Source organism: Oncorhynchus clarkii, chromosome 7 (genome assembly GCF_045791955.1).
Source record: "Oncorhynchus clarkii lewisi isolate Uvic-CL-2024 chromosome 7, UVic_Ocla_1.0, whole genome shotgun sequence".
Lineage (NCBI taxonomy): Eukaryota > Metazoa > Chordata > Actinopteri > Salmoniformes > Salmonidae > Oncorhynchus > Oncorhynchus clarkii.
In genome coordinates, this window is record NC_092153.1 from 82,443,746 (window position 1) to 82,470,988 (window position 27,243).

The 27,243-nt window shown below is 41.3% G+C and overlaps 2 protein-coding genes across 2 annotated transcripts in view; both read right to left on the minus strand.

Annotated features, from left to right (window-relative positions):
* Positions 1 to 8,211: 8,211 nt before the first annotated feature.
* Positions 8,212 to 20,360, minus strand: LOC139413912 (ubiquitin-conjugating enzyme E2, J2 (UBC6 homolog, yeast)). Its single transcript, XM_071161767.1, has 7 exons — positions 20,205 to 20,360; positions 19,088 to 19,235; positions 18,579 to 18,619; positions 18,129 to 18,231; positions 17,075 to 17,213; positions 12,306 to 12,386; positions 8,212 to 11,650 (listed from the first exon to the last, which is right to left on the minus strand). The coding sequence occupies exons 2-7, from the start codon at positions 19,216 to 19,218 to the stop codon at positions 11,366 to 11,368; spliced, it is 780 nt and encodes a 259-aa protein (XP_071017868.1). The 5' UTR covers positions 19,219 to 19,235; positions 20,205 to 20,360; the 3' UTR covers positions 8,212 to 11,365.
* A 4,297-nt stretch (positions 20,361 to 24,657) lies between these two features.
* The window catches only part of LOC139412698 (arf-GAP with coiled-coil, ANK repeat and PH domain-containing protein 3-like), an 82,780-nt gene continuing 80,194 nt past the window's right edge, over positions 24,658 to 27,243 (minus strand). The window contains exon 24 of the mRNA XM_071159358.1: positions 24,658 to 25,157. Coding sequence (XP_071015459.1) covers positions 25,057 to 25,157 — 101 coding nt within the window. The 3' untranslated portion in view covers positions 24,658 to 25,056. The remainder of the gene's footprint in view (positions 25,158 to 27,243) is intronic.

Below are 27,243 nucleotides of genomic sequence, written 5' to 3' on the forward strand. Positions count from 1 at the left end.
CACAGCCTGGTAATGATGTAGTCTATTCTGTCACAGCCTGGTAATGATGTAGTCTATTCTGTCACAGCCTGGTAATGATGTAGTCTATTCTGTCACAGCCTGGTAATGATGTAGTCTATTCTGTCACAGCCTGGTAATGATGTAGTCTATTCTGTCACAGCCTGGTAAAGATGTAGTCTATTCTGTCACAGCCTGGTAATGATGTAGTCTATTCTGTCACAGCCTGGTAAAGATGTAGTCTATTCTGTCACAGCCTGGTAATGATGTAGTCTATTCTGTCACAGTCTGGTAAAGATGTAGTCTATTCTGTCACAGCCTGGTAATGATGTAGTCTATTCTGTCACAGCCTGGTAATGATGTAGTCTATTCTGTTACTCCCTGGTAATGATGTAGTCTATTCTGTTACTCCCTGGTAATGATGTAGGGAGACAGTCACACTAGTCTTTACACAAGCACATTCAGTTGAGCACAGTTTAAAGTATTTGAAATTATTTCAAATAGTAATTGAACCCAGGTCTTCACATAACAAACTGAGCGTTTTAATGTTTGTTGTTTGGACTGTAATAACGAGGCTGAACGATGGAAAGTCACATCGCTCATCGATCAGCCAAGGAACCTGATTTAGAACTTAAACTGACCTACTGAAAACGATTTGGTTCATTTGGTCACCTGTGGTTTAGATAGAAGTGCGTTATCACTCTCGGACGGAACTCTCCCAGTGTTCTATTGTGACTGAAGGTTCCTACTGCTGTTAATGGAATCATTTTACTGGTTCTGCAGAGAACCTCAGAATGTCTTCATCTGGGTGGAGTTGTTTATAGTTTTCAAAACACTCACTGGTCTTTTTCTTGATACTGTAGTGTCTTGTCTTGTCATTATGTTGCACAATGCATTTAAGTAACGATTAGGTTATTGGTGAGGATAATGCCAACATCAAATCAACCCAATCACTGTTTTCAAATAAATTACCCAGAAGTCCATGTGTCTTGTCTCTTGACTCTAAGCAACGCTAATCATAGTTAACAGGCTTTTGTGTCAGGCTATCATTCATTCAATAGTTAGCTAAACTTCTCATATTGATAGTGAAATAAAAAATGTAGCTTAAACTGAACGGAAATATACCTATGTTTTACATACAGTATATAGTAATTTACTAGATGATTTATGTTTGAGTTAATTTTACACACAGGTCTTCATCCTGTCACAGTGTTTCCACAACAACTCCAACCTGCCACAGCAGATCTCCTGTTACCAGCAAGACCTCGCCATAAACCTTATTCAATAGAAACCAAAATGGACGCAAATGGGGAGGGACTACCTCAACTTGTCCAAAAATAAACTCCAATGAAGCGGTTTTTTCTACCGCTGTGCACTAGTGATTATGACTCCTTCCTGTGTTGCATTATCAGTGTCTCAGGATTTGATTCAATGAACAAGGCACTTCAAACAGTCTGTCCACTAAGGATGAGAATTTGAACCAATGACGTATATAAACCCTGGATTGCTGATGCTATGTGTTGACCATTAAGGGACTTTGAAGCCAGTAGCAGTCCTCCATTAGAATGAATGGAATTCTACACTATTTCAATTAAATGTTTCAAGGATGCATTTAAGTATTTTGGATGTCCTAGTGGGGACAGTTATACATTTAAGGGGGAAACAATATATTTTAAAAGTATGCATTAAGGTGTCAGTTAATAAGTTAATACACGTGGCAAAAAAAAAAACGAACGTAGACGATATATGCGCGTGTCTTTTTTTTTTTTTTTTTTTTGGTAAGATATTTTCAAACAAAAGAAAACAAGACGGAATCTAATAGACAGACGCACACACTTTCCAACAAACGTCAATGACGTCACACCTGCTCAAACCCACATTCCCATCCATATCTATTCCGTTTGTCTCAGTCCAACGTTTCCAGCACGTTTAACACTATGCACACATGGCCTCAAATTGTGTTATTTTATTTCTCGATGTTGGGCCCACATTTTTTTTTTTTGTTGCTAAATTTAAATAATAATGCATTTGATTCATCCACTGTCTTAATGATTTCCAGTTTTTATGTAAACATTTTTTCAAAAATGATTTACTATAAAAGTATGGTCCAACCCATTGGGTATCTCACCTCACCCTCATTTTCCATGCCTTGAAATATGCAGATAGAAATGTAAAGATTACTTTTAAATCAAATCAAATTTTATTTGTCACATACACATGGTTAGCAGATGTTAATGCGAGTGTAGCGAAATGCTTGTGCTTCTAGTTCCGACAATGCAGTAATAACCAACGAGTAATCTAACCTAACAATTCCACAACTACTACCTTATACACACAAGTGTAAGGGGATAAAGAATATGTACATAAAGATATAGGAATGAGTGATGGTACAGAACGGCATAGGCAAGATGCAGTAGATGGTATCGAGTACAGTATATACATATGAGATGAGTAATGTAGGGTATGTAAACATTATATTAAGTGGCATTGTTTAAAGTGGCTAGTGATACATCTTTACATCAATTTCTATTATTAAAGTGGCTGGAGTTGAGTCAGTACGTTGGCAGCAGCGGCTGTTTAACAGTCTGATGGCCTTGAGATAGAAGCTGTTTTTCAGTCTCTCGGTCCCTGCAGTCTCTCGGTCCCCCTGGGTTGTGCCGTGGTGGAGATCTTTGTGGGCTATACTCGGTCTTGTCTCAGGATGGTAAGTTGGTGGTTGAAGATATCCCTCTAGCGGTGTGGGGCCTGTGCTTTGGCAAAGTGGGTGGGGTTATATCCTTCCTGTTTGGCCCTGTCCGGGGGTATCATCGGATGGGGCCACAGTGTCTCCTGACCCCTCCTGTCTCAGCCTCTAGTATTTATGCTGCAGTAGTTTATGTGTCGGGGGCTAGGGTCAGTTTGTTATATCTGGAGTACTTCTCCTGTCTTATCCAGTGTCCTGTGTGAATTTAAGTATGCTCTCTCTAATTCTCTCGGAGGAGGACCTGAGCCCTAGGACCATGCCTCAGGACTACCTGGCATGATGACTCCTTGCTGTCCCCAGTCCACCTGGCCATGCTGCTGCTCCTGTTTCAACTGTTCGGCCTGCGGCTATGGAATCCTGACATGTTCACCAGACGTGCTACCTGTCCCAGACCTGCTGTTTTCAACTCTCTAGAGACAGCAGGAGTGGTAGAGATACTTTTAATGATCGGCTATGAAAAGCCAACTGACATTTACTCCTGAGGTGCTGACCTGTTGCACCCTCGACAACCACTGTGATTATTATTATTTGACCATGCTGGTCATTTATGAACATTTTAACATCTTGGCCATGTTCTGTTATAATCTCCACCTGGCACAGCCAGAAGAGGACTGGCCACCCCTCATAGCCTGGTTCCTCTCTAGGTTTCTTCCTAGGGTTTGGCCTTTCTAGGGAGTTTTTCCTAGCCACTGTGCTTCTACACCTGCATTGCTTGCTGTTTGAGGTTTTAGGCTGGACTTCTGTACAGCACTTTGAGATATCAGCTGATGTACGAAGGGCTATATAAATACATTTGATTTTGCTTTGATGCACCTGTACTGACCTCGCCTTCTGGATGATAGCGGGGTGAACAGGCAGTGGCTCGGGTGGTTGTTGTCCTTGATGATCTTTATGGCCTTCCTGTGACATCGGGTGGTGTAGGTGTCCTGGAGGGCAGTAACTTGTAAGTAAGCATTTCACTGTAAGGTCTAAACCTGTTGTATTTGGTGCATGGGACAAATACAATTTGATTTGATTTTACAATGTAGAAAGGCATGAATTATTGAGTGATTGTTCGTTTTACACTTAAAACATGACTGGATTAAGTTTACATTAGTGGATTAAGTTTACAATTTCGTTAGTTTACGTTCCAACACCTCCATCTTGTGCCGATATCAGTTATTTTTAAGTTTTGGTACCAAGAGTTAATCTTTTTTTTCTTAGAGATTGTAAATTGGATAGGCACTCTTCAATGTTTTGTATATCTTACCTATTATATTAGTATCCTTTTCTGACTCAAATAGGATTCCCTGAACATTGCTCTGATGTCCAAAATATTTCAAATCAACATTTTGTGACATGTAACTTTTAAGTTGTATGTATCTGAAAATATCTACATTTGTCAGTCCAAGATTGCTTTTTTATTCTGTCATTTAAGTCGTTTTATTTTTTCCCTTACCAAGTAATTTACAGTTTCTCTGCCTTTTTTCCATGTGGACCAATTTCTAAATTAAAGCTATCCAAAGGATTGTTCCATAGGGGGTGTGTTTTTTAGGGAGGGATTATTGGTTCTTGTAGAATCCGTTTCATTTTCTTCCATATTGTTATCTAAACTATTAGTAAAGTTGTTCATGGTCTTCGCTTTATCCTTTGGAAATAGACCCGTGAAAAGATTGTCGGGTTTGTGTATCTTCAATATGTAGCCATTGTTTCCTCTTAGGGAGATGTAAAACCTTCCTTTATTCTATGAGTTCTATCTGCCCATATAAAGTCTGTTATGACCAAGTATATATATATATATATTTTTTATTAAAGAATGTCTTCGGTGGGGTATTTGGTATTATTATATACTACCGGTCAAAAGTTTTTAGAACAACTCATTCAAGGTTTTTTATTTTTTTTAATTATTTTTTACATTGTATAATAATAGTGAAGACATCAAAACTATGAAATAACACCTATGGAATGCAAAAACAAGTGTTTAAACAAATCCAAATATATTCTATATTTGAAATTCTTCAAAGTAGCCACCCTTTGCCTCGATGACAGCTTTGCACCCTCTTGGCACTCTCTCACCAATAAATTAATAAAAGCTTACCTTGACTTGGAAAAGTTCCAGTGTCAGATAGCCATAGCTGGCTAGCTAACATGTAATCCCTTGTTTGAGCCGGGTGTTTGAGTAAACTAACCTAGCTAGCTCCGTTTGCTAGCTAAGTGAAAGTAATTTTTTTTTAAAATAAATATAGCTAGCTCTCTCTCTCACTTCTCCTTAATTTCTGAAGAAATGAATTTGTTTAAAACTGTGTGAGTCCCGTCTTTCTCTGAGTCAGCTACTCACCACATTTGATACACTACAGTGCTAGCTAGCTGTAGCTTGTGCTTTCAGAACTAGATTCATTCTCTAATCCTTTGATTGGGTGGACAACATGTCAGTTCATGCTGCAAGAGCTCTGATAGGTTGGAGGACGTCCTCCGGAAGTTGTCATAATTACTGTGTAAGTCTATGGAAGAGGGTGAGACCCAAGAGCCTCCTAGGTTTTGTATTGAAGTCAATGTACCCAGATGAGGATGGAAGCTAGCTGTCCTCCGGCTACACCATGATGCTACCCTACAGAGGTCTGTTGAGGCTATTGTAGACCATTCCAAAACCATGTATTTTAATAAATTATTTGGTGACGTGAATATAGTCACTAGCAATGTAAACGCAACATGTGAAGTGTTGGTCCCATTGTCCTTGAGCTGAAATAAAAGATCCCAGAAATGTTCCATATGCACAAAAAACATATTTCTCTCAAATTTTGTGTCCAAATTTGTTTACATCCCTGTTCATGAGCATTTCTCTTTTGCCAAGATAATCCATCCACCTGACAGGTGTGGCATATCAAGAAATGGATTAAACAGCATGATTATTACACAGGTGCACCTTGTGCTGGGGGACAATAAAAGACCACTCTAAAATGTGCAGGTTTTGTCAGGAACGTCCAACAGAGCTGTTGCCAGAGAATTGAATGTTCATTTCTCTACCATAAGCCGCCTCCAACGTTGTTTTAGATTATTTGGCAGTACGTCCAACTGGCCTCACAACCTCAGACCATGTGCATGGCATTGTGTGGGCGAGAGGTTTGCTGATGTCAACGTTGTCAACAGAGTGCCCGGTGGTGGCGGTGGGGTTATGGTATGGGCAGGCACAAGCTAAGAACAACGAAGACAATCGCATTTTATCGATGGCAATCTGAAATGCACAGAAATACTGTGACGAGATCCCGAGGCCCATTGGGATCTTTATGTACATATTCTTTATCCCCTTACACTTGTGTCTATAAGGTAGTAGTTTTGGAATTGTTAGCTAGATTACTTGTTGGTTATTACTGCATTGTCGGAACTAGAAGCACAAGCATTTCGCTACACTCGCATTAATATCTGCTAACCATGTGTATGTGACAAATAAAATGTGATTTGAGATCCCGAGGCCCATTGTGAGACCCATTTATTTTAAGGTATCTGTGACCATCAGTAAAATCTTTGAAAATTGTTGCATGTTGCATTAATATTTTTTGCTCAGTATATTTTCACATGACACCCGGGACTCCATGGAAAACAGCTGTTATTGAATGAGTGAGTGGGCTATCCTGGTTAAATAAATACAATGGATCATGTTGAGTTTCTGGCAGACGTTTTTTTTTATGCCAGTGTACCCTCGTATAACTTTAGACCGTACCCTCGCGCGAACCAGGGACCCTCTGCACACATCAACAACAGTCACCCCACGAAGCATCGTTACCCATTGCGCCACAAAAGCCGCGGCCCCTTGCAGAGCAAAGGGGAACCACTACTTCAAGGTCTCAGAACAAGTGACGTCACCGATTGAAACGCTATTTAGCGCGCATCACCGCTAACTAAGCTAGCCGTTTCACATCCGTTACACCAGAGTGATTAAGTCATTAGTATTTCTATTAAAAATCAGGTCAAAGTCATGCAACTTCAGCCGGGAAATCTTGTACAACAACCAACCTGACAAGTAAAATAACAGTCTCCCGGTTGAAACTTGTAATAAACGCGATTGACTTAAAATGGCCACTTTCTACATATGTGAAAACGGCATGTTTCTATGATCTGTGGTTAAAAGGAGAGAAGAAGAAGGTCCTAAAAAAAAAAAAAAAAAAATGCTTCTGTGACATCACAGGGTAGAATTAAAAGTTTGAAAAAAAACTGATTTTCAACAAACCTGCAACTAGTTTCTAGCCCAAAGGAGGGTATTTTCTCACTCCTCGTGTCACTGCGAATGTCAGTGTTTGAAAATCACTGTTTTAAATGTTAAAAAGTTAACATATTTTTCTGCAAAAATGTAGAAATACACAGTTTTCAAATATGTTGGCACTGGTATTGTGCTGGAGATAACAAACATGAGGTTGAAAAGTGGTGTTAGTTGCCCTTTAACCTAGACAGTAAATCAAGGATAGGTGAAATCAGTGTTATCAGGGTTAAATTGCCTCTCATTGGAAGTTATCTTAACACTCAAGGAAGTGATACGCTCCCTGGAATTATTGTTGATTGTGATGGAGTGCTTTTAACTGCATTAAGAGTAACCAGAAACAGGTAGTTAAATCTACGCAATTATCCACAGATATGGGAGGGGCCTCTGTTATATTTCTCAGCATGGTCTGTTGCAGGTTGATTTAAAAAAAAAAAAAAAAAAAATGGTTTGTTTCAATATCTGTGTTTTCGCATGTACATTGATTGTTTTCAAATCTTATGCTACACAAAGATCAGAAACGTTAGTGGTGAGAGATTAACCGAAATGTTTATTTTTTTTGCAGTTTAAAACAACTAATTGACTGATTTGAATTCCACGAGATTATCGACCTGAAACAGCACTAATCGTTCAGCACTAAGAAACGTCCCCCCCCCCCCCCCCCCTAAACTAATCCAATCTGTAAGTGGTTCGATTTATAGCAACCGTTAGTGAGACAAATCGTTCCAGTTTACATGGTGTATGTAGGTAGTCTTCACGTACTGTATGTTCTGCCCTACTCTGAAATTAATTCAAGATGCAAGTTGTGAGAGATGTTAAAAAGGACTGGATATCTTCCTGCAAACTGGATTCCGACAGAAATTGGATTTCACACTGCACCACCATAACGTATTGTAATGTTTAAAAAATATATAACTGACTTCATTTTGCTGGACCCCAGGAAGAGTAGCCTTCGCAGTGGATAATGGGAATCCATAATAAATACAAATAATGTGACAGATTAAGAAATATTAAAATAAGGCTTTGCACCCTTATAACTCAAAAAGGAAGTAAACAGAGAGATCTACTCTGCTGTTGTGGATTGGAAATTCTTACAAACACACATACCGGTCAATTCACTAAAATGGCAATTTAAAAATGTTGTGACTGTCATTTCAAAGACGCCGTGACCTTCTTCATCTCTCGCTGGCACTGGGTTCCGTTTAACACACACACACACCAATAATAACCACCAAACATATTCTCTAAAATGGCGGGGTACATTTATTTGCATTAACTATGAAAACATACAATTTCAAAACGAGATAATTATGAAGCCTGGAATTTGTGTGTTTTTGCTGTGCATCTCAAATGAACTATCATTAAAAAAAAGGGCCAGAACAAGAGACAAAAAGAGCTTTGTTCAAGTCTTCTGCTATTATCTGAACGTATTTTTTTCCTTCTGCTTTCTGAAGTCAAAAGTAGGCTACACTGTAGAACAATCTGCACTAAATGCAATGTAAATGAGTAATTCTACTAGCCAGGGAGGTGCTGGTGTGTTTTCACATTAACCAGCTCTACTCTCAGCCCTGTCCTGTTTGGCAAGACGGGATGTGTCCCAAATGACACCCTATTCCTTATACCTTTGCAAAGGCTCTGGTAGCGAACAAGACATGGAATAAGGTGCCATTTTGTACACTGCTAGGGACAAGAAAGCTGGTTCCCGATCTAACAGACTGCCACACCATGGCTACTATTATATAAAATAAAATATCCATATTAAACACAAAGGTTTACCTCTCCATGTGCTGTTGTCTCCTCATTGGGGCCTATATAGACTGTTGTCGCCTCATTAGGGTCTATATAGAGTGCCGTCTCCTCATTGGGGCCTATACAGAGCGATGTGTTGTTAAAAAAAAAAATGGTCAGCTAAGCACATTGGAGATCCCAGTCTCAGCGCAACTAGGGAGATTGACAGCGCTGGACTTAACTGCTTTGGCTCACGGGTTGGGTTGACTGACAACAAAACACCAGCCGAGAGACGAGTCAACTCATATCTCCTACCCCATTTCCTATTTAGTGCTCTAGTCAGATGCAGTCTGTCTTTTTGATGTCCTTTGTCATGGTTTAAAGACAAGCCTAATGACCAATGCAATGACCCACAGCACGTATTGAAACTCACCCAAACATAAACAGATATCAGCTATACCAAACACACAGGTAGGTTGACATGGTATTTTAAGATGGGGAATTTAGCTATACTGAAAAAAACAACATGCAACAATTTCACTAAGTTACAGTTCATATAAGGAAATCAATCAAATTGAAATAAATTCATTAGGCCCTAATCTATGCATTTCACCTAACTTGGCAGGGGCGCAGCCATGGGTGGGCATAGGCCCACCCCACTTGGGTGCCAGGCCCAGCCAACCAGAATGAGTTTCTCTCCACAAAAGGGCTTTATTACAGACAGAAATACTCAGTTTCATCAGCAATCCGGGTAGCTGGTCTCAGACGATGTGGAGATCCCGGGATGGCGTTGTTACACACGGTCTGTGGTTGTGAGGCCGGTTGGACGTACTGCCCCAAAAAATCTAATACAAAATAAACGCTATTGAGGCGGCTTATGGTAGAGAATTGAACATTAAATTCTCTGGCAGGAGCTCTGGTGGAGATTCCTGTAGTCAGCATGCCAATTGCGCGCTACCTTAAAACGTCAGACATCTGTGGCATTGCTTTGTGTGACAAAACTGCACAGTTTAGAGAGTGGCCTTCTATTGCCCCCCCAGCACAAGGTGAACCTGTGGAATGATCATGCTGTTTAATCAGCTTCTTGATATGCCACTTGGCAAAATGAGAAATGCTCACTAACAAGGATGTAAACACATTTGTGCCCAACATTTTTAAGAAACACTTGTACATACGGAAGCGGTCTGGCATCTTTTATGAAACCAACCCTTTACATGTTGAGTTCATATTTTTGTTTCAGTAGAATTAAATGTATATAGGCAGAATCAGCTGCCTTGAGATAACTATTTCAACAGGTTACTATTTATAACCTAATTATTCCACTACTGTAGTTAACCTATCCACCATGTCCATACTTCTCTTTTCAAAATGTTTGAGTGGGTCAGTAGCATTGTAAAAGACACAGACAGACAGACAGACAGACAACATGCTCTAAAGGCCAGCTAAGCGGTTCAGTTCCCTGGGTCTTCCATTCTTATGTGACATATCCCATGACTTATGTAATTTCAACCAACTTCCTCATTATCCTTACAACCCCACTCTGTTCCAACTAATAACCCCATAAAAAAAAAGGACAGCATTGTCAGTGATGTAAAAAGGGCCAAACCAGCGAGTCGTGTATATGGTTTCAACCAGACAAGAGGGTAAATGAAGAGTGACAATGGTATTATGAACACATTCTGAAGAAGACACCCAGAGGGGGGGGTGGGGGGGGGGGGGGTCAGCCATTTTGGGAAAAAGCCACAGCAGACAGACTGACTGAGCCGGTGTCCCAAATGGCACCCGATCCCCTATATAGTGCAGTACTTTAGACCAGAGCCCTATAGGTCCTGGTCAAAAGTAGTGCACTACAAAGGGAATAGGGGGCCATTTGGGACACAGACATCTACCTTGTTGTATTTGCTAAACACACACACAGTGACAACTGATTTAGGACTCAGGACTCAGTCCCGAAAACCTGGGGGGGGGGTTGAATAAAACAGGTGCTCTTGTTGTGATGAGCTTACTTAAAAGCCAGGGTTTCATTGACATTATATTACACAGACTCCTTCCTGTGTGTTTCTCAGGACACCTGGGGGGGGGGGGGGGGGGGGGTGGAGTCTGTCTTACCTGTCTAAGGTGACACAGGACAGAAGGGCAACACTTACCCAAGTGAGTCTGAACCTTGTTTCCCGGGCAACAGAGGGCTATCTATCCCCACTTAAGACATACTTTGTGGAACTGGAACAGGCAGAATGAAAACATGGTTCCAAAATCCACATGATATTTTTTTGTTGTTTTTTTTTTTGTGTTTTTACAGGGACCCACCAATATGGCGGCACAATAGATTGAAAATGTATCTAGCACACAGAACACTAACAATACAGTGGCTTCAGAGTAAATAGGCAGAGAAGAACAATTACTTGAAAATGTTCTGAGCCAGCGGTCAACCCATGAGCCAAGCACTTCTTCTACCGGGTATTAGGTCATAACCACCGAAAGCACAGAGTGGATCAACAACCGTGATCCCAAACAACCCTGTCCCAGTCACCCCCCCCCCCCAAACCCCCCCACCTGCTTCCCCATCCCTCCTTCAGGGGGGGTGGCTCAGAATTTCTATCAATAATGTGTTTAAATCATACAATAGTCCTGTAGCTGACCCTCTGCTCTCCTTCATCTCTCCTCTCTCACTCCTGGGCGATGCTCCGCAGCACGTACTTCACCGTGTAGGCAAACGCCGCAAACCCTACAATCACAAACAGGTTGGCCAAGGCGCCGCCCAGCAGTCCGTGGTTCCGATTGGCCTGCTGGAGGCCGGGGGCGGGGTTAGCGGGGCCCAGAGGGCCGTGGCCTCCGTTGAGGGCGGGGATTCCGTAGTTGCCGTGTTGAGGGTCGCCGTCAGGAACCACGTCGGGGAGGGGGAGGGGACGGGCACTCAACTCCTCCTGGGCCTTCTGTTTCTGCTTTATCTCCTGGAGAGAGAGGGAGGGATGGAGAGAGATTGAGGGAGGGATGGACAGGGGAGCGAGGATAGAGAGAGAGAGGAGGCAGAAATGGAACAGGGACGGGTGGAGCAGGGTGACGACGGGTGGACGGGTGGAGCAGGGACGACGGATGGAAAAGAGCCAGTAGTCGGGGAGAGACGAAGTGGAAAAGGATGAAAGCCTGCAGTCAAAACAAGCCAGTAATAGAATCCACTGGGTGGATGAAATTGTGATCTCGTGTCGGGTTTCCCCACAGTGAATCAGCTGTAGAGCTAGCAGCAAAAACCAGAACGTGTACCCAGGGGGGCCCGAGGTTCAGAAATACTGCTCTAGTATATGTTGCCTTTTAGTTTACTCAAACCATTATCAGTCTTTATTGTCATAGCATTATCAGTCTTTATTGTCATAGCATTATCAGTCTTTATTGTCATAGCATTTTCAGTCTTTATTGTCATAGCATTTTCAGTCTTTATTGTCATAGCATTATCAGTCTTTATTGTCATAGCATTATCAGTCTTTATTGTCATAGCATTATCAGTCTTTAGTGTATTGTCATAGTATTATCCGTCTTGTTTATTGTCATAGTGGTATCCGTATTTGTTATGGTATCCGTCTTTAGTAAATGATTTCCATGCAGACTCACATCAACGGCATCAGGAAACAATTCACAGAAAACCTTCTCCTTTAGGTTGAAAGCCAAGCTCTGGGCTGACAGCTGTCGTTTCTGGAGGAAATAAACAAAAACAAGAAATAACCAAAAGAACCAACAATTTGAATTACATTTACATCTTATCCAGAGTGACTTAACGTTAGAACATTCATCTTAAAGGGATAGCTCGGGATTTTGTCAGAACATTCATTTTAAAGGGATAGCTCAGGATTTTGGCAAGTAAGTATTTGATATACTTCTCTCCAGAGGTGAATGAACTCATGGATACCATTTTTATTTGTCTCCGTGTCCAGGATTAAGGAAATTCAATGTAGTTTCTCAAGCCAATGCTAACTGGCGTTAGCGCAATGAGTGTTAGTCTACAGGAACAGCTAGTGTGTGTGCACACACTTAATTTCTCCATATTTTGTTAAGTTCCAGCCTTATTCTAAAATGGATTAAATATAAATCCTGAATCAATCTAAACACAATACCCCATAATGTAAAAGCGAAAAAAAAACAGGTTTTTGAAATGTTTTAACGTTTATTAAAAATAAATAACAGAAATACCTTACTTACATAAGCATTCAGACCCTTTGCTATGAGACTCGAAATTGAGCTCAGGTGCATCCTGTTTCCATTGATCATCCTTGAGAGGTTTCTAAAACTTGACTAGAGTCCACTTATGGTAAATTCAATTGATTGGACATGATTTGGAAAGGCACACACCTGTCTATATAAAGGTACCACAGTTGACAGTGCATGTCAGAGCAAAAACCAAGGCTGGAGGTTTAAAGAATTGTCCGTAGAGCTCTGAGACAGGATTGTGTCGAGGCACAGATCTGGGGAAGGGTAACAAAAATATTTCTGCAGCATTGAAGGTCCCCAAGAACACAGTGGCCTCCGTCGTTCTTAAATGGAAGAAGTTTGGAACCCCCAAGACTCTTCCTAGAGCTGGCCGCCTGGCCAAACTGAGCAATCGGGAGACAAGGGCCTTGGTCAGGGAGGTGAACAAGAACCCGATGGTCACTGACCGAGCTCCAGAGTTCCTCTGTGGAGATGGGAGAACCTTCCAGAACGACCACCAAGTCTGCAACACTCCACCAATCAGGCCTTCAGGGTTCAGTGGGCAGGCGAAAGCCACTCTGTGAAAGGCATGATTCTCTGGTCTGATGAACCAAGACTGAACTCTTTGGCCTGAAACCTACGTCAGGGACTGGGAGATGAGTCAAAGTACAGAGTGATCCTTGATGAAAACCTGCTCCAGAGCACTCAGAACCTCAGACTGGGGCGAAGGTTCACCTTCCAACAGGACAACGACCCTAAGCACACAGCCAAGACAACGCAGGAGTGGCTTCGGGACTAGTCTCTGAATGTCCTTGAGTGGCCCAGCCAGAGTTCGGACTTGAACTCAATCGAAAACCTACGGGGAACCTGAAAATAGCTGTGCAGCGACGCTCCCCATCCAACCTGACAGAGCTTGAGAGGATCTGCAGAGAAGAATGGTAGAAACTCCCCAAATACAGGTGTGCCAAGCTTGTAGCAACATACCCAAGAAGACTCCAGACTGTAATCACTGCCAAAGGTGGTTCAACAAAGTACTGAGTAAAGGGTCTGAATACTCATGGAAATGTGATTTGTTTTTAATATTCAATACATTTGCAAAAATGTATAAAAACATGTTTTTGGTTGGTCATCATGGGGCATTGTGTATAGATTGATGAGGGATTTTATTTTATTTTAGAATAAGGCTGTAACATAAAATGCAGAAAAAGTCGAAGGGTCTGAATGCACTTTAATAGTGAATACAGTTTGTGTGTCTTAATAGATCACACACACACACACAGAAAAGTTGACACCTGCTCCTTCAAGGTTTATTTAGACATCAACACATATGGAATCATGTAGTAACCAAAAAAAGTAAATAGATAGATTATTCAAATTAGCCACAATTTGCCTCGATGACAGCGTTGCACTCTTGGCATTCTCTCAACCAGCTTCACTTGGAATGCTTTTCCAACAGTCTTGAAGGAGTTCCCACATATGCTGAGCACTTGTTGGCTGCTTTTCCTTCACTCTGCGGTCCAACTCATCCCAAATCATCTCAATTGGGTGAGGTCGGGTGATTGTGGAGGCCAGGCCATCTGATGCAGCACTCCATCACTCTCCTTCTTGGTCAAATAACCCTTACACAGCCTGGAGGTGTGTTGGGTCATCAAACAACTACCTCTTTCCCTACTGTATTTAATTTATTTATTTATTTTTGCTCCTTTGCACCCCATTATTTTTATTTCTACTTTGCACATTCTTCCATTGCAAATCTACCATTCCAGTGTTTTACTTGCTATATTGTATTTACTTTGCCACCATGGCCTTTTTGCCTTTACCTCCCTTATCTCACCTCATTTGCTCACATCGTATATAGACTTGTTTATACTGTATTATTGACTGTATGCTTGTTTTACTCCATGTGTAACTCTGTCGTTGTGTGTCGAACTGCTTTGCTTTATCTTGGCCAGGTCGCAATTGTAAATGAGAACTTGTTCTCAACTTGCTTACCTGGTTAAATAAAGGTGAAATAAAAATAAAAATTGTGCTGTTGAAAAACAAATGATAGTCCCACTAAGCACAAACCAGATGGGATGGAGTATCACTGCAGAATGATGTGGTAGCCATGCTGGTTAAGTGTGCCTTGAATTCTAAATAAATCACAGACAGTCTCACCAGCAAAGCACCATCACCCCTCCTCCTCCATGCTTCATGGTGGGAACCACACATGCGGAGATCAGCCGTGCGCAGCCTGCTCTGCGTCTCATAAAGACACGGCGGTTGGAACCAAATATCTCAGATTTGGACTCAACACAAAGGACAGATTTCCACCGGTCTAATGTCCATTGCTCATGTTTCTTGGCCCAAGCAAGTATCTTCTTCTTATTGGTGTCCTTTAGTAGTGGTTTCGTTGCAGCAATTCGACCATGAAGTCCTGATTCACACAGTCTCCTCTGAACAGTTGACGTTGAGATGTGTTACTTGAACTCTGTGAAGCATTTATTTGGGCTGCAATTTCTGAGGCTGGTAACTAACAAATTTATCCTCTGCAGCAGAGATAACTCTGGGTCTTCCATTCCTGTAGGGTTCTGGAAATGTTCCGTATTGTCTGACCGACATGTGTTAAATAAATGATGGAAAAAAACGCACAAAGATGTCAAGGCAAAGGGTGGCTACTTTGAAGAATCTAAAAAATATTTTGATTTGTTGAACACTTTTTGGTTACTACATGATTCCATGTGTTATTTTATAGTTTTGATGTCTTCACTATTATTCTACAATGTATAAAATAGTACAAATAAAGAAAACACACACACAATATTTTGTATTTCTTTCGGATTTTTCGAGGGGCCGGCAATGATTTAGCAGTGGAGGGAAATTAAAACCTAGGAGGAGGAGGAAGAATCGTTCAGACTGGCTAAGGAGAGTTTCTGACTGACATCCAGTCCCTGTCAGGGTGTTGTAGTTGTAGTAGCAGCTAGGGGTTTATTTCAGACAGTCCCTGTCAGGGTGTAGTAGTAGCTAGGGACTTATTTCAGACAGTCCCTGTCAGGGTGTACTAGTAGTAGCTAGGGGCTTATTTCAGACAGTCCCTGTCAGGGTGTAGTAGTAGCAGCCAGGGGCTTATTTCAGACAGTCCCTGTCAGGGTGTTGTTGTAGTAGCTATGGGCTTATTTCAGACAGTCCCTGTCAGGGTGTACTAGTAGCAGCCAGGGGCTTATTTCAGACAGTCCCTGTCAGGGTGTAGTAGTAGCAGCCAGGGGCTTATTTCAGACAGTCCCTGTCAGGGTGTACTAGTAGCAGCCAGGGGCTTATTTCAGACAGTCCCTGTCAGGGTGTTGTTGTAGTAGTATCAGCAGCTAGGGGCTTATTTCAGACAGTCCCTGTCAGGGTGTAGTAGTAGTATCAGCTAGGGGCTTATTTCAGACAGTCCCCGTCAGGGTGTAGTAGTAGTAGCTAGGGGCTTATTTCAGACAGTCCCTGTCAGGGTGTAGTAGTAGTAGCAGTAGCTAGGGGCTTATTTCAGACAGTCCCTGTCAGGGTGTAGTAGTAGTATCAGCTAGGGGCTTATTTCAGACAGTCCCCGTCAGGGTGTAGTAGTAGTAGCTAGGGGCTTATTTCAGACAGTCCCTGTCAGGGTGTAGTAGTAGTAGCAGTAGCTAGGGGCTTATTTCAGACAGTCCCTGTCAGGGTGTAGTAGTAGTAGTAGTAGCTAGGGGCTTATTTCAGACAGTCCTTGTCAGGGTGTAGCAGTAGTAGTGTCGCCCTATGTAAAAGCATGTTTATATCATATTCGACATAGTGGGTTATGTCACATTTGACATGGGTGATTATGTCACACAGTTATGCCACATTTATGAACCCTTTATAAAACCATAACATATGGTTATAGATGCTTTGTAACATATTTATGTAGTGCTTACGAAGGCTTTATAAGCTGAATGTAATAAAGCTAATGGTCTAAAATTAAAAAAGGGACAATCGTCCATTTTTACATCAAGTTTTTTAAAAACCTTTTAAATGAATGATAAATATAGCCATTGATTGTTGAAGAATATAACTTTATACTGTAAAGGCTTTCATGAGCTTTTAGTTCAACTGTTGTGCCCCATCAGAACCCAAATAGAAGCTGGTTTTTAACTCCGTTGTTTGTAAAACAATAGAATTGTATTACACCATGGTTCCAAATCCTTTTGATCTCAATATGAACTCACAGTGTAGTCAGAGGTCTCGATGCTGCCCAGAGTAGGGCCTTTCTCCACCATGAAGCTGAGCAGACCAGTCAGGATGGTGGAGACGGACCAGGCTGGGTTCCACGTGTCCGGGTGGAAATCAGTGATGGACAGGCATAACCTGGGGGGGGAAGAGATACAGCGTGACACACTCAGTCACCGCAGCACTCAGGAAAAAAGACAGCATGAAAAACAGATGCAATGATTTAACAGAAAATACCGTAGTTCCATAGTTTTTTATTTCACCTTTACTTAACCAGGTAGGCAAGTTGAGAACAAGTTCTCATTGACTAGAGAGATATACCTGCTGGAGCGTGTGCTACAGGTGGGAGATGCAATGGTGACCAGCGAGCTGAGATAAGGGGGGACTTTACCTAGCAGGGTCTTGTAGATGACATGGAGCCAGTGGGTTTGGCGACGAGTATGAAGCGAGGGCCAGCCAACGAGAGCGTACAGGTCGCAATGGTGGGTAGTAGATGGGGCTTTGGTGACAAAACGGATTGCACTGTGATAGACTGCATCCAATTTGTTGAGTAGGGTATTGGAGGCTATTTTGTAAATGACATCGCCAAAGTCGAGGATTGGTAGGATGGTCAGTTTTACAAGGGCATGTTTGGCAGCATGAGTGAAGGATGCTTTGTTGCGAAATAGGAAGCCAATTCTAGATTTAACTTTGGATTGGAGATGTTTGATATGGGTCTGACCAGACACCTTACAGTCTAACCAGACACCTAAGTATTTGTAGTTGTCCACGTATTCTAAGTCAGAGCCGTCCAGAGTAGTAATGTTGGACAGGCGGGTAGGTACAGGTAGCGATCGGTTGAAGAGCATGCATTTAGTTTTACTTGTATTTAAGAGCAATTGGAGGCCACGGCTGTACCGGGTATAGAGGAACCAGGCTCTGAGATAGAAAGACTCCCTAGATAAGGCAGAAATCTAGAGAGGAAGCAGGGGGAAAAAACCCTAGAAAAGGCAGAAACCTAGAGAGGAACCAGGGGAAAAACTCCCTAGAATGTGATTTTAATTTGATTCTTACCGTGTGTTACACTTAAATCTCCCGTTAGGTGTGATCATGTAGATGCTGGGCGGTTTAAAGGGGAAGTCACGAGGGAATATTAGTTTGCCATGATAATATCCCCCTGTGGAACAAAGAATCAAGACATTCAATAAATTCAATTACAATATACTGTAACAACAATATTGTCAATTTAGTCAAGACACAGAATTTAAAAAAGGTCAATATAACACCAGTTAGTATGAGATAATTTAAATCAGGGCTCTCCAAACCTGATCCTGGAGAGATAGGTTTTCACCTCAAACTTCATCTAGAGCACCTAATTCTAATAATTAGCTGGTTGAGGAGATGTATCAGGCTAGTTTACAACTGGGCTTGGAGCAAAAACCTACAGGAACTGGGTTGGAGAGCCTCAATTTAAAGTGATATTATTCAGAGTACTGTACTATATGTAAAAGTGCATTTATCTACCTTCGTATGGGGTTTTCTCAGGACCTCGAACAACATAGTGCCTGGAGAGAGAGGGGGTGAAAAATCACATCATGGAAAACGCAATTGGTGAACTACTAAGAAAACCCATGACTGATTTGGCTAACAACAAGTGTACTATTTATTCATACTATAAAAGATCCTGTTCATTCATCACATTCTCTAAAGAGACCTCGGGTGCATCTCAATAGTCAGATTCACAGCAAGCAATCACCATCCTCCAGTATTTTCACCAATCCTGTTTTCATATCAGTGCACATGAAGGAGAGAAAGAGAGAAGAGACCAGGCGAGGAATGAAAGGTATTGAGACTCAGCTCTTAAAAATCCTGGGCCCATATTAAAAAAGCATCAGAGTAGGAGTTCTGATATAGGATCAGACCCCCCCCCCCCCCCCTCTAGATCATAATGAATAAGTAATGCACAGGGGGACCTGATCCTAGATCAGCACTCCTCCTCTGAGAGGCTCTATCGATATGTGAGAGCCCTTTACCATTCGAGGATGTTGGATGGTAGGGGTTCAGCACAGATGTAAGGCACAGGGTCTTTCTTTATCCTGAGGTAGTCCTGCTTTAGTCTCTGGGTGGCTGTGGTCGGTGCCCTCTTATTCCCGTGGTTGTTCATCTACAGGCAGAGAGTTCCTTAGACAGACACCACACACACACAGTTCATTAGAAATGACAATACATCATTAATCATCTTTACAAGGATTAGATTAACTGTGTATTATTCCGTTTTCCTTTGAGTCATGGATTAAAAATTGTAAAAAAAAAAATTCTAGCTCACACCTCATCTTGAAGCAGGTGACTTGGGACCCAAATTATCATAAGAAGCAGGTATTAATGGGAATGTTATGGATAATAAAAATCTGTCAACATATTGAATGCCAAGGATTACGTAAGGCTAAACAAATGTCACTTCTCCAATGTTGAGAGACACACAGTGCAGGGCTGTAAACTACTTAATAGAATGACTGATACGAGTTAACAGGATTTGTTAGGTCGCCAACTAGCTTGATTGGCATAATCAGTACCTGAATTCTAAGTTACATGATATCGGATGATACTCATTGAAGTGATGATCAACGAGACGAGCGAGTTTACGGTCTTACGTACCTGGAAATATCGCCATTTTTTGATAAATTAGCTAGTTAGTTACTAAGGAAAGTAAACCAACCGAGGGGGGATTTATTAATCCTATATGTAGCTAGCAGACACATACTGTATCTCCATGGGTTGGTGGATAACGTTAGCTCTGACTGAGTGCTGGTTAGGTAACCGGAAAACCGAAAAAAATAAATATATATATTTCCAGCGTCAAGGTTACGCGTGGTTCGCTGAAAACCTCCGATTATAAACAACTCATGTATTAAGCTATTAAAAACGTTGTGCTAGCTACTTAATCAGCTGCTTGCCACGAACCTAGATAGCTAACTGTTCAATTAAAATAAAATGGAATGATAGGAAGAAACGGCTAGCTAGCAGCTAATGCTATCGCTGTAACTAGCTAGGCCGTTGCGTCGACATTATTAGCTAGCTAGCTAACGTTAGCCTCTAAACAAAACAACAACAAAAAAACTGAACATAAATCATTCGATTAGAGAAATATACCTCTTTCTTCGTGGAAAGACTCGATGGTGAGTCGTCGTTTTTTTTTCTTCCACAAATCGTGAATACGGGCTACTAAAAAAACAAACACCGACGTTTTGGGACTAGTAACGTTATCCTGCCAGCAGCACAAACAATGAACTTTTATTTTTATATTTTTTTTGTTGCACCGGTGACGTCTCAATCAAATACTTCCGCCGACGTCGTCTTTCCGCATCTGTAAAAGTTGGAAGGTGGTAGATTGTCAATTGTTTATAATCTAAATATACTGGTGTTCCCTCATGTACTTTCTATATTGATTTGTTGTTAGTAAATATATATATATATATACATAAATACAAATAAATAAAAAAGGTGGCAGAGCCAGGAGTTGTGTTGTGTCAGACCATGAGACATGTTTTGTGTCGCACTGCTTTGCTTTATTCTTGGCCAGGTCCCAGTTATAAATGATAACTTGTTCTCGACTAGCCTACCTGGTTAAATAAAGGTTAAATAAATAAATACAATTATAAAAAACTATTATTAGTGCCTAAAATAAGGAGTTAAATACATAAACAAAACAATAAAATATTTCCTGATCTTTCTTTTATCTCTTAGATATAGAACAGACACTTCAGAACAAACTTCCTTTAGATTTTTGGGGAACTATCTGTTTATCCGTGTAAAAATGATCAATTACATTTTTTAAAGGTGTTTGCGATGATGTGAAAAGCAGTTGTACCGCATCAGTTAAAACATATAAAAATCGATATTCCCCGTTTAGCATGTTTTTGCAGGGGACTCTTATTTATATATATATAACGTCATCGTGCTGCCAGCATAATATCCTGCTGCTAGGAGAACGGTAATCGCTTCGCCTGCGTGTTTCACTATGTCTAATCTGCAGTAGGGGGGGAGTGATGCACATGCCCTCTGCACTTGTTACAATGTTGTCACCACAGTTATAAACTCATTGTGCAATAGTTACATTGCAACAGTCATATACAAATATAATTTATCCAAACAAATTGAATCATATTTGCAAAAACATTACTTATAGTTTTACAATTTGATTAATACAAATAAACTATGTGCAATCCAAAGCAAAGCGTGTCAAGTGTACAAATAGTCTATTTAGAGTTAATTTAACATCATTTTGTCATTCTAAATCGTTTTTTCCCTTCTTCTTCATAAGTAAAGGATCTGACTGACTAAATGTATGCATCTTGTGTTTTATATATAACATGTTGTGCTCTGTGAATAAAGGGCAATCAATGTTAGTTGTTAATTGAGGTGTGTCACTTGACCCAGAATGAGAATACTACTCAACTATTCAACTGTAATGATTATTGTTCTAATAGAGGCTTGTGGTATTTGACGATATACAGACCTGTTATTCAGGGTTGATTTATAGGTTAGGCGAACACTATTTTCATGCTACTTTAATACCGAAGTGACTTTATCGTAGCAGGTTAGGATAAATTACGTAGCATGTTAGGAGAATTAACGTGACCGGTTAGGAAGCTGAGGTTAAGATTAGGAAAAAGGGTTAGGGTTAGTGTGAAATGTGAATGTGAAAATGTGAAAATCCCTTTTTTATCCAAAGTGGCGTGAAAAGAGTCTGTCTCGTGTAGGATAGGCTACTTCATGGTACTGTGACAAGGTAGGAACCATGGTTTCGGTCTATGTTTCCCAGGGGACTAATTAGTGGTGAACATGCAAAGTGCGTATAAAACCACCTCTTTTCTGCAGGATGAGAGCATTTTCTTGTACCTGAAAGTGTGTTTTGAGGAATAAACTGTCTTTCTTGAAGATAATTATTTAGGGGTGGTTGATTGTACTAAGGTATATGTTGACTCTGATTATCAGTGTTTGTTTGTTCAACTTTGACAAGATTTAATATTACATTGTGTAAATGTATACCACTGTAATAAAATGTATTTATGTTTCAGACTGTTTTTCGTATAAATGGACCTAGAACCTTTGGTACGATACATTCTCCTTCTTCTCCTTCTTCTCCTTCTTCTTCTCCTTCTCCTTCTTCTTCTTCTTCTCCTTCTCCTTCTTCTTCTTCTTCTTCTTCTCCTTCTTCTTCTCTCATTAACAGTGATAGGATGGACAGTTTGGGTATGATCCTAGACATCATCATATATCATTCACTGGGTATGACATGGGTCATGTGTCGGCCTACAAAATTATAGATGACTCTCAAATGACCACCAGAGGGCACTCTCTGCTGTCTTATTAAAAGCGTCTTACAGGGTTAAGTGTCATGCTCAAGGGCACATCAACAGATTTTTCACCAAGTCCGCTCGGGGATTCGAACCAGCAACCTTTCAGGGTTATTGGCCCAATTGCTAGGCTACCTGCCGCCATGTATGATGTATACAGTCAATGTGTCTAAATCATAGAACTGTATTAAATCATCCCAATAGAATGTAGAAGAACGACCAACAGACATTTCAATTATTTTATAGCCCCATTTATTTCCACCTGTTTGTTGCAAAATTACAATTTGTCTGAATATATATATATATATATATATATATATATTCGCACTTTCTATCTTGTATGTAGGACACATTTTATCTGTACTGTATGTGTATTTATTATGGATCCCCATTAGTTCCTGCCAAGGCAGCAGCTACTCTTCCTGGTGTTTAATATGGATCCCCATTAGTTCCTGCCAAGGCAGCAGCTACTCTTCCTGGGGTTTATTATGGATCCCCATTAGTTCCTGCAAAGGCAGCAGCTACTCTTGCTGGTGTTTATTATAGATCCCCATTAGTTCCTGCCAAGGCAGCAGCTACTCTTCCTGGTGTTTATTATGGATCCCCATTAGTTCCTGCCAAGGCAGCAGCTACTCTTCCTGGTGTTTATTATAGATCCCCATTAGTTCCTGCCAAGGCAGCAGCTACTCTTCCTGGTGTTTAATATGGATCCCCATTAGTTCCTGCCAAGGCAGCAGCTACTCTTCCTGGGGTTTATTATGGATCCCCATTAGTTCCTGCAAAGGCAGCAGCTACTCTTCCTGGTGTTTAATATGGATCCCCATTAGTTCCTGCCAAGGCAGCAGCTACTCTTCCTGGGGTTTATTATGGATCCCCATTAGTTCCTGCAAAGGCAGCAGCTACTCTTGCTGGTGTTTATTATAGATCCCCATTAGTTCCTGCCAAGGCAGCAGCTACTCTTCCTGGTGTTTATTATGGATCCCCATTAGTTCCTGCCAAGGCAGCAGCTACTCTTCCTGGTGTTTATTATAGATCCCCATTAGTTCCTGCCAAGGCAGCAGCTACTCTTCCTGGTGTTTATTATGGATCCCCATTAGTTCCTGCCAAGGCAGCAGCTACTCTTCCTGGTGTTTATTTGGATCCCCATTGGATCCCCATTAGTTCCTGCAAAGGCAGCAGCTACTCTTGCTGGTGTTTATTATGGATCCCCATTAGTTCCTGCCAAGGCAGCAGCTACTCTTCCTGATGTTTATTATGGATCCCCATTAGTTCCTGCAAAGGCAGCAGCTACTCTTCCTGGTGTTTATTATGGATCCCCATTAGTTCCTGCCAAGGCAGCAGCTACTCTTCCTGGGGTTTATTATGGATCTCTTCCTGGGGTTTATTATGGATCCCCATTAGTTCCTGCCAAGGCAGCAGCTACTCTTCCTGGGGTTTATTATGGATCTCTTCCTGGGGTTTATTATGGATCCCCATTAGTTCCTGCCGAGGCAACAGCTACTCTTCCTGGGGTCCAAACACATTAAAGCACATACATTACATATAAAACAAGAGATAAAACTGTACATCAAATAACATAATTACACCACTACATATCTACAGTACAAAATGTTTAATACCACCACACAACAATATCATAATGTATGCAGTATGCATGTGTTTGTACCTTTGCGTGTGTCTGTACAAACAGTAATACAAATCAAGCATGAATTGAAATGGCTATTTTTCACTCTCCCTAACTAAGGGTTACAATCGCCCAATAATAAACTAAAGAAACCTAACGTTACTAACGTTAAACCGACAGTATTTTTCAGTGACAACACGTTTGTCATCTTCCATTTACACACAGATGTTCGGGGACGCTGATAACTAACTAGCACAGGTAGTCCACTCTGTCTTCCGTAAGTTTTCCCTAAACTAGTGCTTAAATGGAGACACGGCCCTGTGTGAACCCTATAAAAGGTGTGTTTCAATTTAACCTTTAAAAAAAATTAAGACAAGGTCCTTATGCTTGCAAAACCGTACCGCAAACGATGCGTGTTAAATGTTCAGCCCGAGCGTCGCGACTCTTAACAAAACTCTCCCGTACAGAAGACGCCTTCGTCCAATGACTCTTGTGTAATGCAATGGAACTGAGAGCAATGATCGCGTGTCTAGGAGAACACCAGGACACCCACTGAAACGTTTATATCAAAACTGATTGAAGAAAAATGGTGGTCTTGATGGTGGTGCTCTACCTAAATAGATCTGTCTTGATGGTGGTGCTCTACCTAAATAGATCTGTCTTGATGGTGCTCTACCTAAATAGATCTGTCTTGATGGTGGTTCTCTACCTAAATAGATCTGTCTTGATGGTGCTCTACCTAAATAGATCTGTCTTGATAGTTCTCTACCTAAATAGATCTGTCTTGGTGGTGGTTCTCTACCTAAATAGATCTGTCTTGATGGTTCTCTACCTAAATAGATCTGTCTTGGTGGTGGTTCTCTACCTAAATAGATCTGTCTTGGTGGCGGTGCTCTACCTAAATAGATCTCAGGTGTAGGACACAGAGACTTGTTAGTAAGTCACTTCAGAGTCTGAGTCAAGTTAGGAGTCTTTGACTACCTCAGGCAGTGGCTGAAGTATGTTTTGATGTCATCATGGACTACGTCTGGCAGTTGTTGAAGTGTATTCTCCTCTTTAGCTTCTCGGGCTGGTGGGACGCCATGAGCGAGAACTCCCGAAAGATGTGATATGTTGTGTTACCTGCAAGAGGGGACATTACAATCACCAGGGGGCGCCATTCGGGCACTGTGGCTCCCCAAGGAATAGAGTAGCTTTGGTCCCAGGCATTAGTGTGGCTGTGTGGGTTAGTGAAGGAACATACACTAACATCCTGGACCAGAGATAGAACTAGCAATAACTTGACTTGATCAGAGGTTCAGACTAGATCACTAGATAGCCCACAGATCATCTGTCACCCCGTGTGGTGTTAAATGAACCCCACTGGTTCAGAGATCCCAGTGTTAGTAAAGCACAGTATCAGAACTAGATCAGAACATCTACTACAGGAAAACTAGAAAAACTGTCAGGTAATTATCTGGATTGTTTTCCATCCTTCAGTATGGCACTGGTCTAAAATGATTGGACAGGTATAGATCTAATGCCCTACAGTAATGTTCTATAGTTCTAATGCCCTATAGTAATGTTCTATAGATCTAATGCCCTACAGTAATGTTCTATAGTTCTAATGCCCTATAGTATTCTATAGTAATGTTCTATAGATCTAATGCCCTACAGTAATCTATAGTAATGTTCTATAGTTCTAATTCCCTATAGTATTCTATAGTAATGTTCTATAGTTCTAATTCCCTATAGTAATGTTCATCTGGAATCTGCCGTTCTGCCCCTGAACAAGGCATTGGGCCAGTAACCAAAAGGTTGCTGGATCGAATCCCCGAGCTGACAAGGTAAAAATTGGTCGTTCTGCCCCTGAACAAGGTAGTTAATTAACACATTGTTCCTTGGCCCTCATTGAAAATAAAGGTTAAATAAATAAACAAAATATAATAAATCTTCCCTATGGCTGTGTTGGTTCCTACGAGTATTTAGTGAAGTATAACTATAAGCTAAGTGTAGAAACTATATCTCTTCGTTCTTATAGTGTTTTGGAGGTAAGCTTCTTAATTCATAAGTAATCCATTGGGAGGCACTGGGGTTTCCATTTTGATAACAACGAAAACAGATATTTATTTTCTCGTTCTCTGGTAAGAAGTTTAGCCAAAAGTGTTACTGGTGGGGTATGTAGACAAAATTCAAAATAAAACCCAATGTGTTTTCAGTCCTGTGGTAAATACTGATGATTTGTAATGATTGGGAAAGCTGGGATAGAGCAAGGTCATTGCAATCACCAAACTTCTGAAGCCTACTTCCTTCACAGCTGTCAATGTTTAGAAAAGTGTTGATCCCATTGATAAGCAGAACAATATTATCACACAGTGGGAAGAGATAGATTAACAACACCAGTGAGGTCACCCAACCAAACTTTCTCCCAAAGCAAGTGTGTTCGCGTGCGTGTTTTGTGTTTGTTTTTGTGTTTGTTTGTTTGTGCGTGTGTGTTTTGTGTTTGTTTGTGTGTGCGTGTGTGTGCACACCATTTGAAGAGAGATTGAGGTTCCTTAAATATATGATCATGTACACCAGTAGGACAGAGAGATGGTCAGAGCTATCTGGGATCCCTGAGACATTCCTATCCTAAACCTAACCTTAGCCCCTCCCCTAAACCTAACCTTAGCCCCTCCCCTAAACCTAACCTTAGCCCCTCCCCTAAACCTAACCTTAGCCCCTCCCCTAAACCTAACCTTAGCCCCTACCCTAAACCTAACCTTAGCCCCTCCCCTAAACCTTAGCCCCTACCCTAAACCTAACCTTAGCCCCTCCCCTAAACCTAACCTTAGCCCCTCCCCAAACCTAACCTTAGCCCCTACCCTAAACCTAACCTTAGCCCCTCGCCTAAACCTAACCTTAGCCCCTCCCCTAAACCTAACCTTAGCCCCTACCCTAAACCTAACCTTAGCCCCTCCCCTAAACCTAACCTTAGCCCCTACCCTAAACCTAACCTTAGCCCCTACCCTAAACCTAACCTTAGCCCCTACCCTAAACCTAACCTTAGCCCCTCCCCTAAACCTAACCTTAGCCCCTACCCTAAACCTAACCTTAGCCCCTCCCCTTATCCAAACCTTAGCCCCTCCCCTAAACCTAACCTTAGCCCCTACCCTTATCCGAACCTTAGCCCCTCCCCTAAACCTAACCTTAGCCCCTCCCCTTATCCAAACCTTAATAACCCTTTCTT

Excerpts from the sequence above, each read along its gene's own strand:
- LOC139413912 (XM_071161767.1), bottom strand. The coding sequence starts at position 19,218 with ATGAACAACCACGGGAATAAGAGGGCACCGACCACAGCCACCCAGAGA. Across the intron at positions 18,232-18,578 it reads TGAGAAAACCCCATACGAAG|GGGGATATTATCATGGCAAA; the intron begins GTAGATAAATGC and ends TTTGTTCCACAG. Across the intron at positions 12,387-17,074 it reads TCGAGACCTCTGACTACACT|AAACGACAGCTGTCAGCCCA; the intron begins GTGAGTTCATAT and ends TATTTCCTCCAG.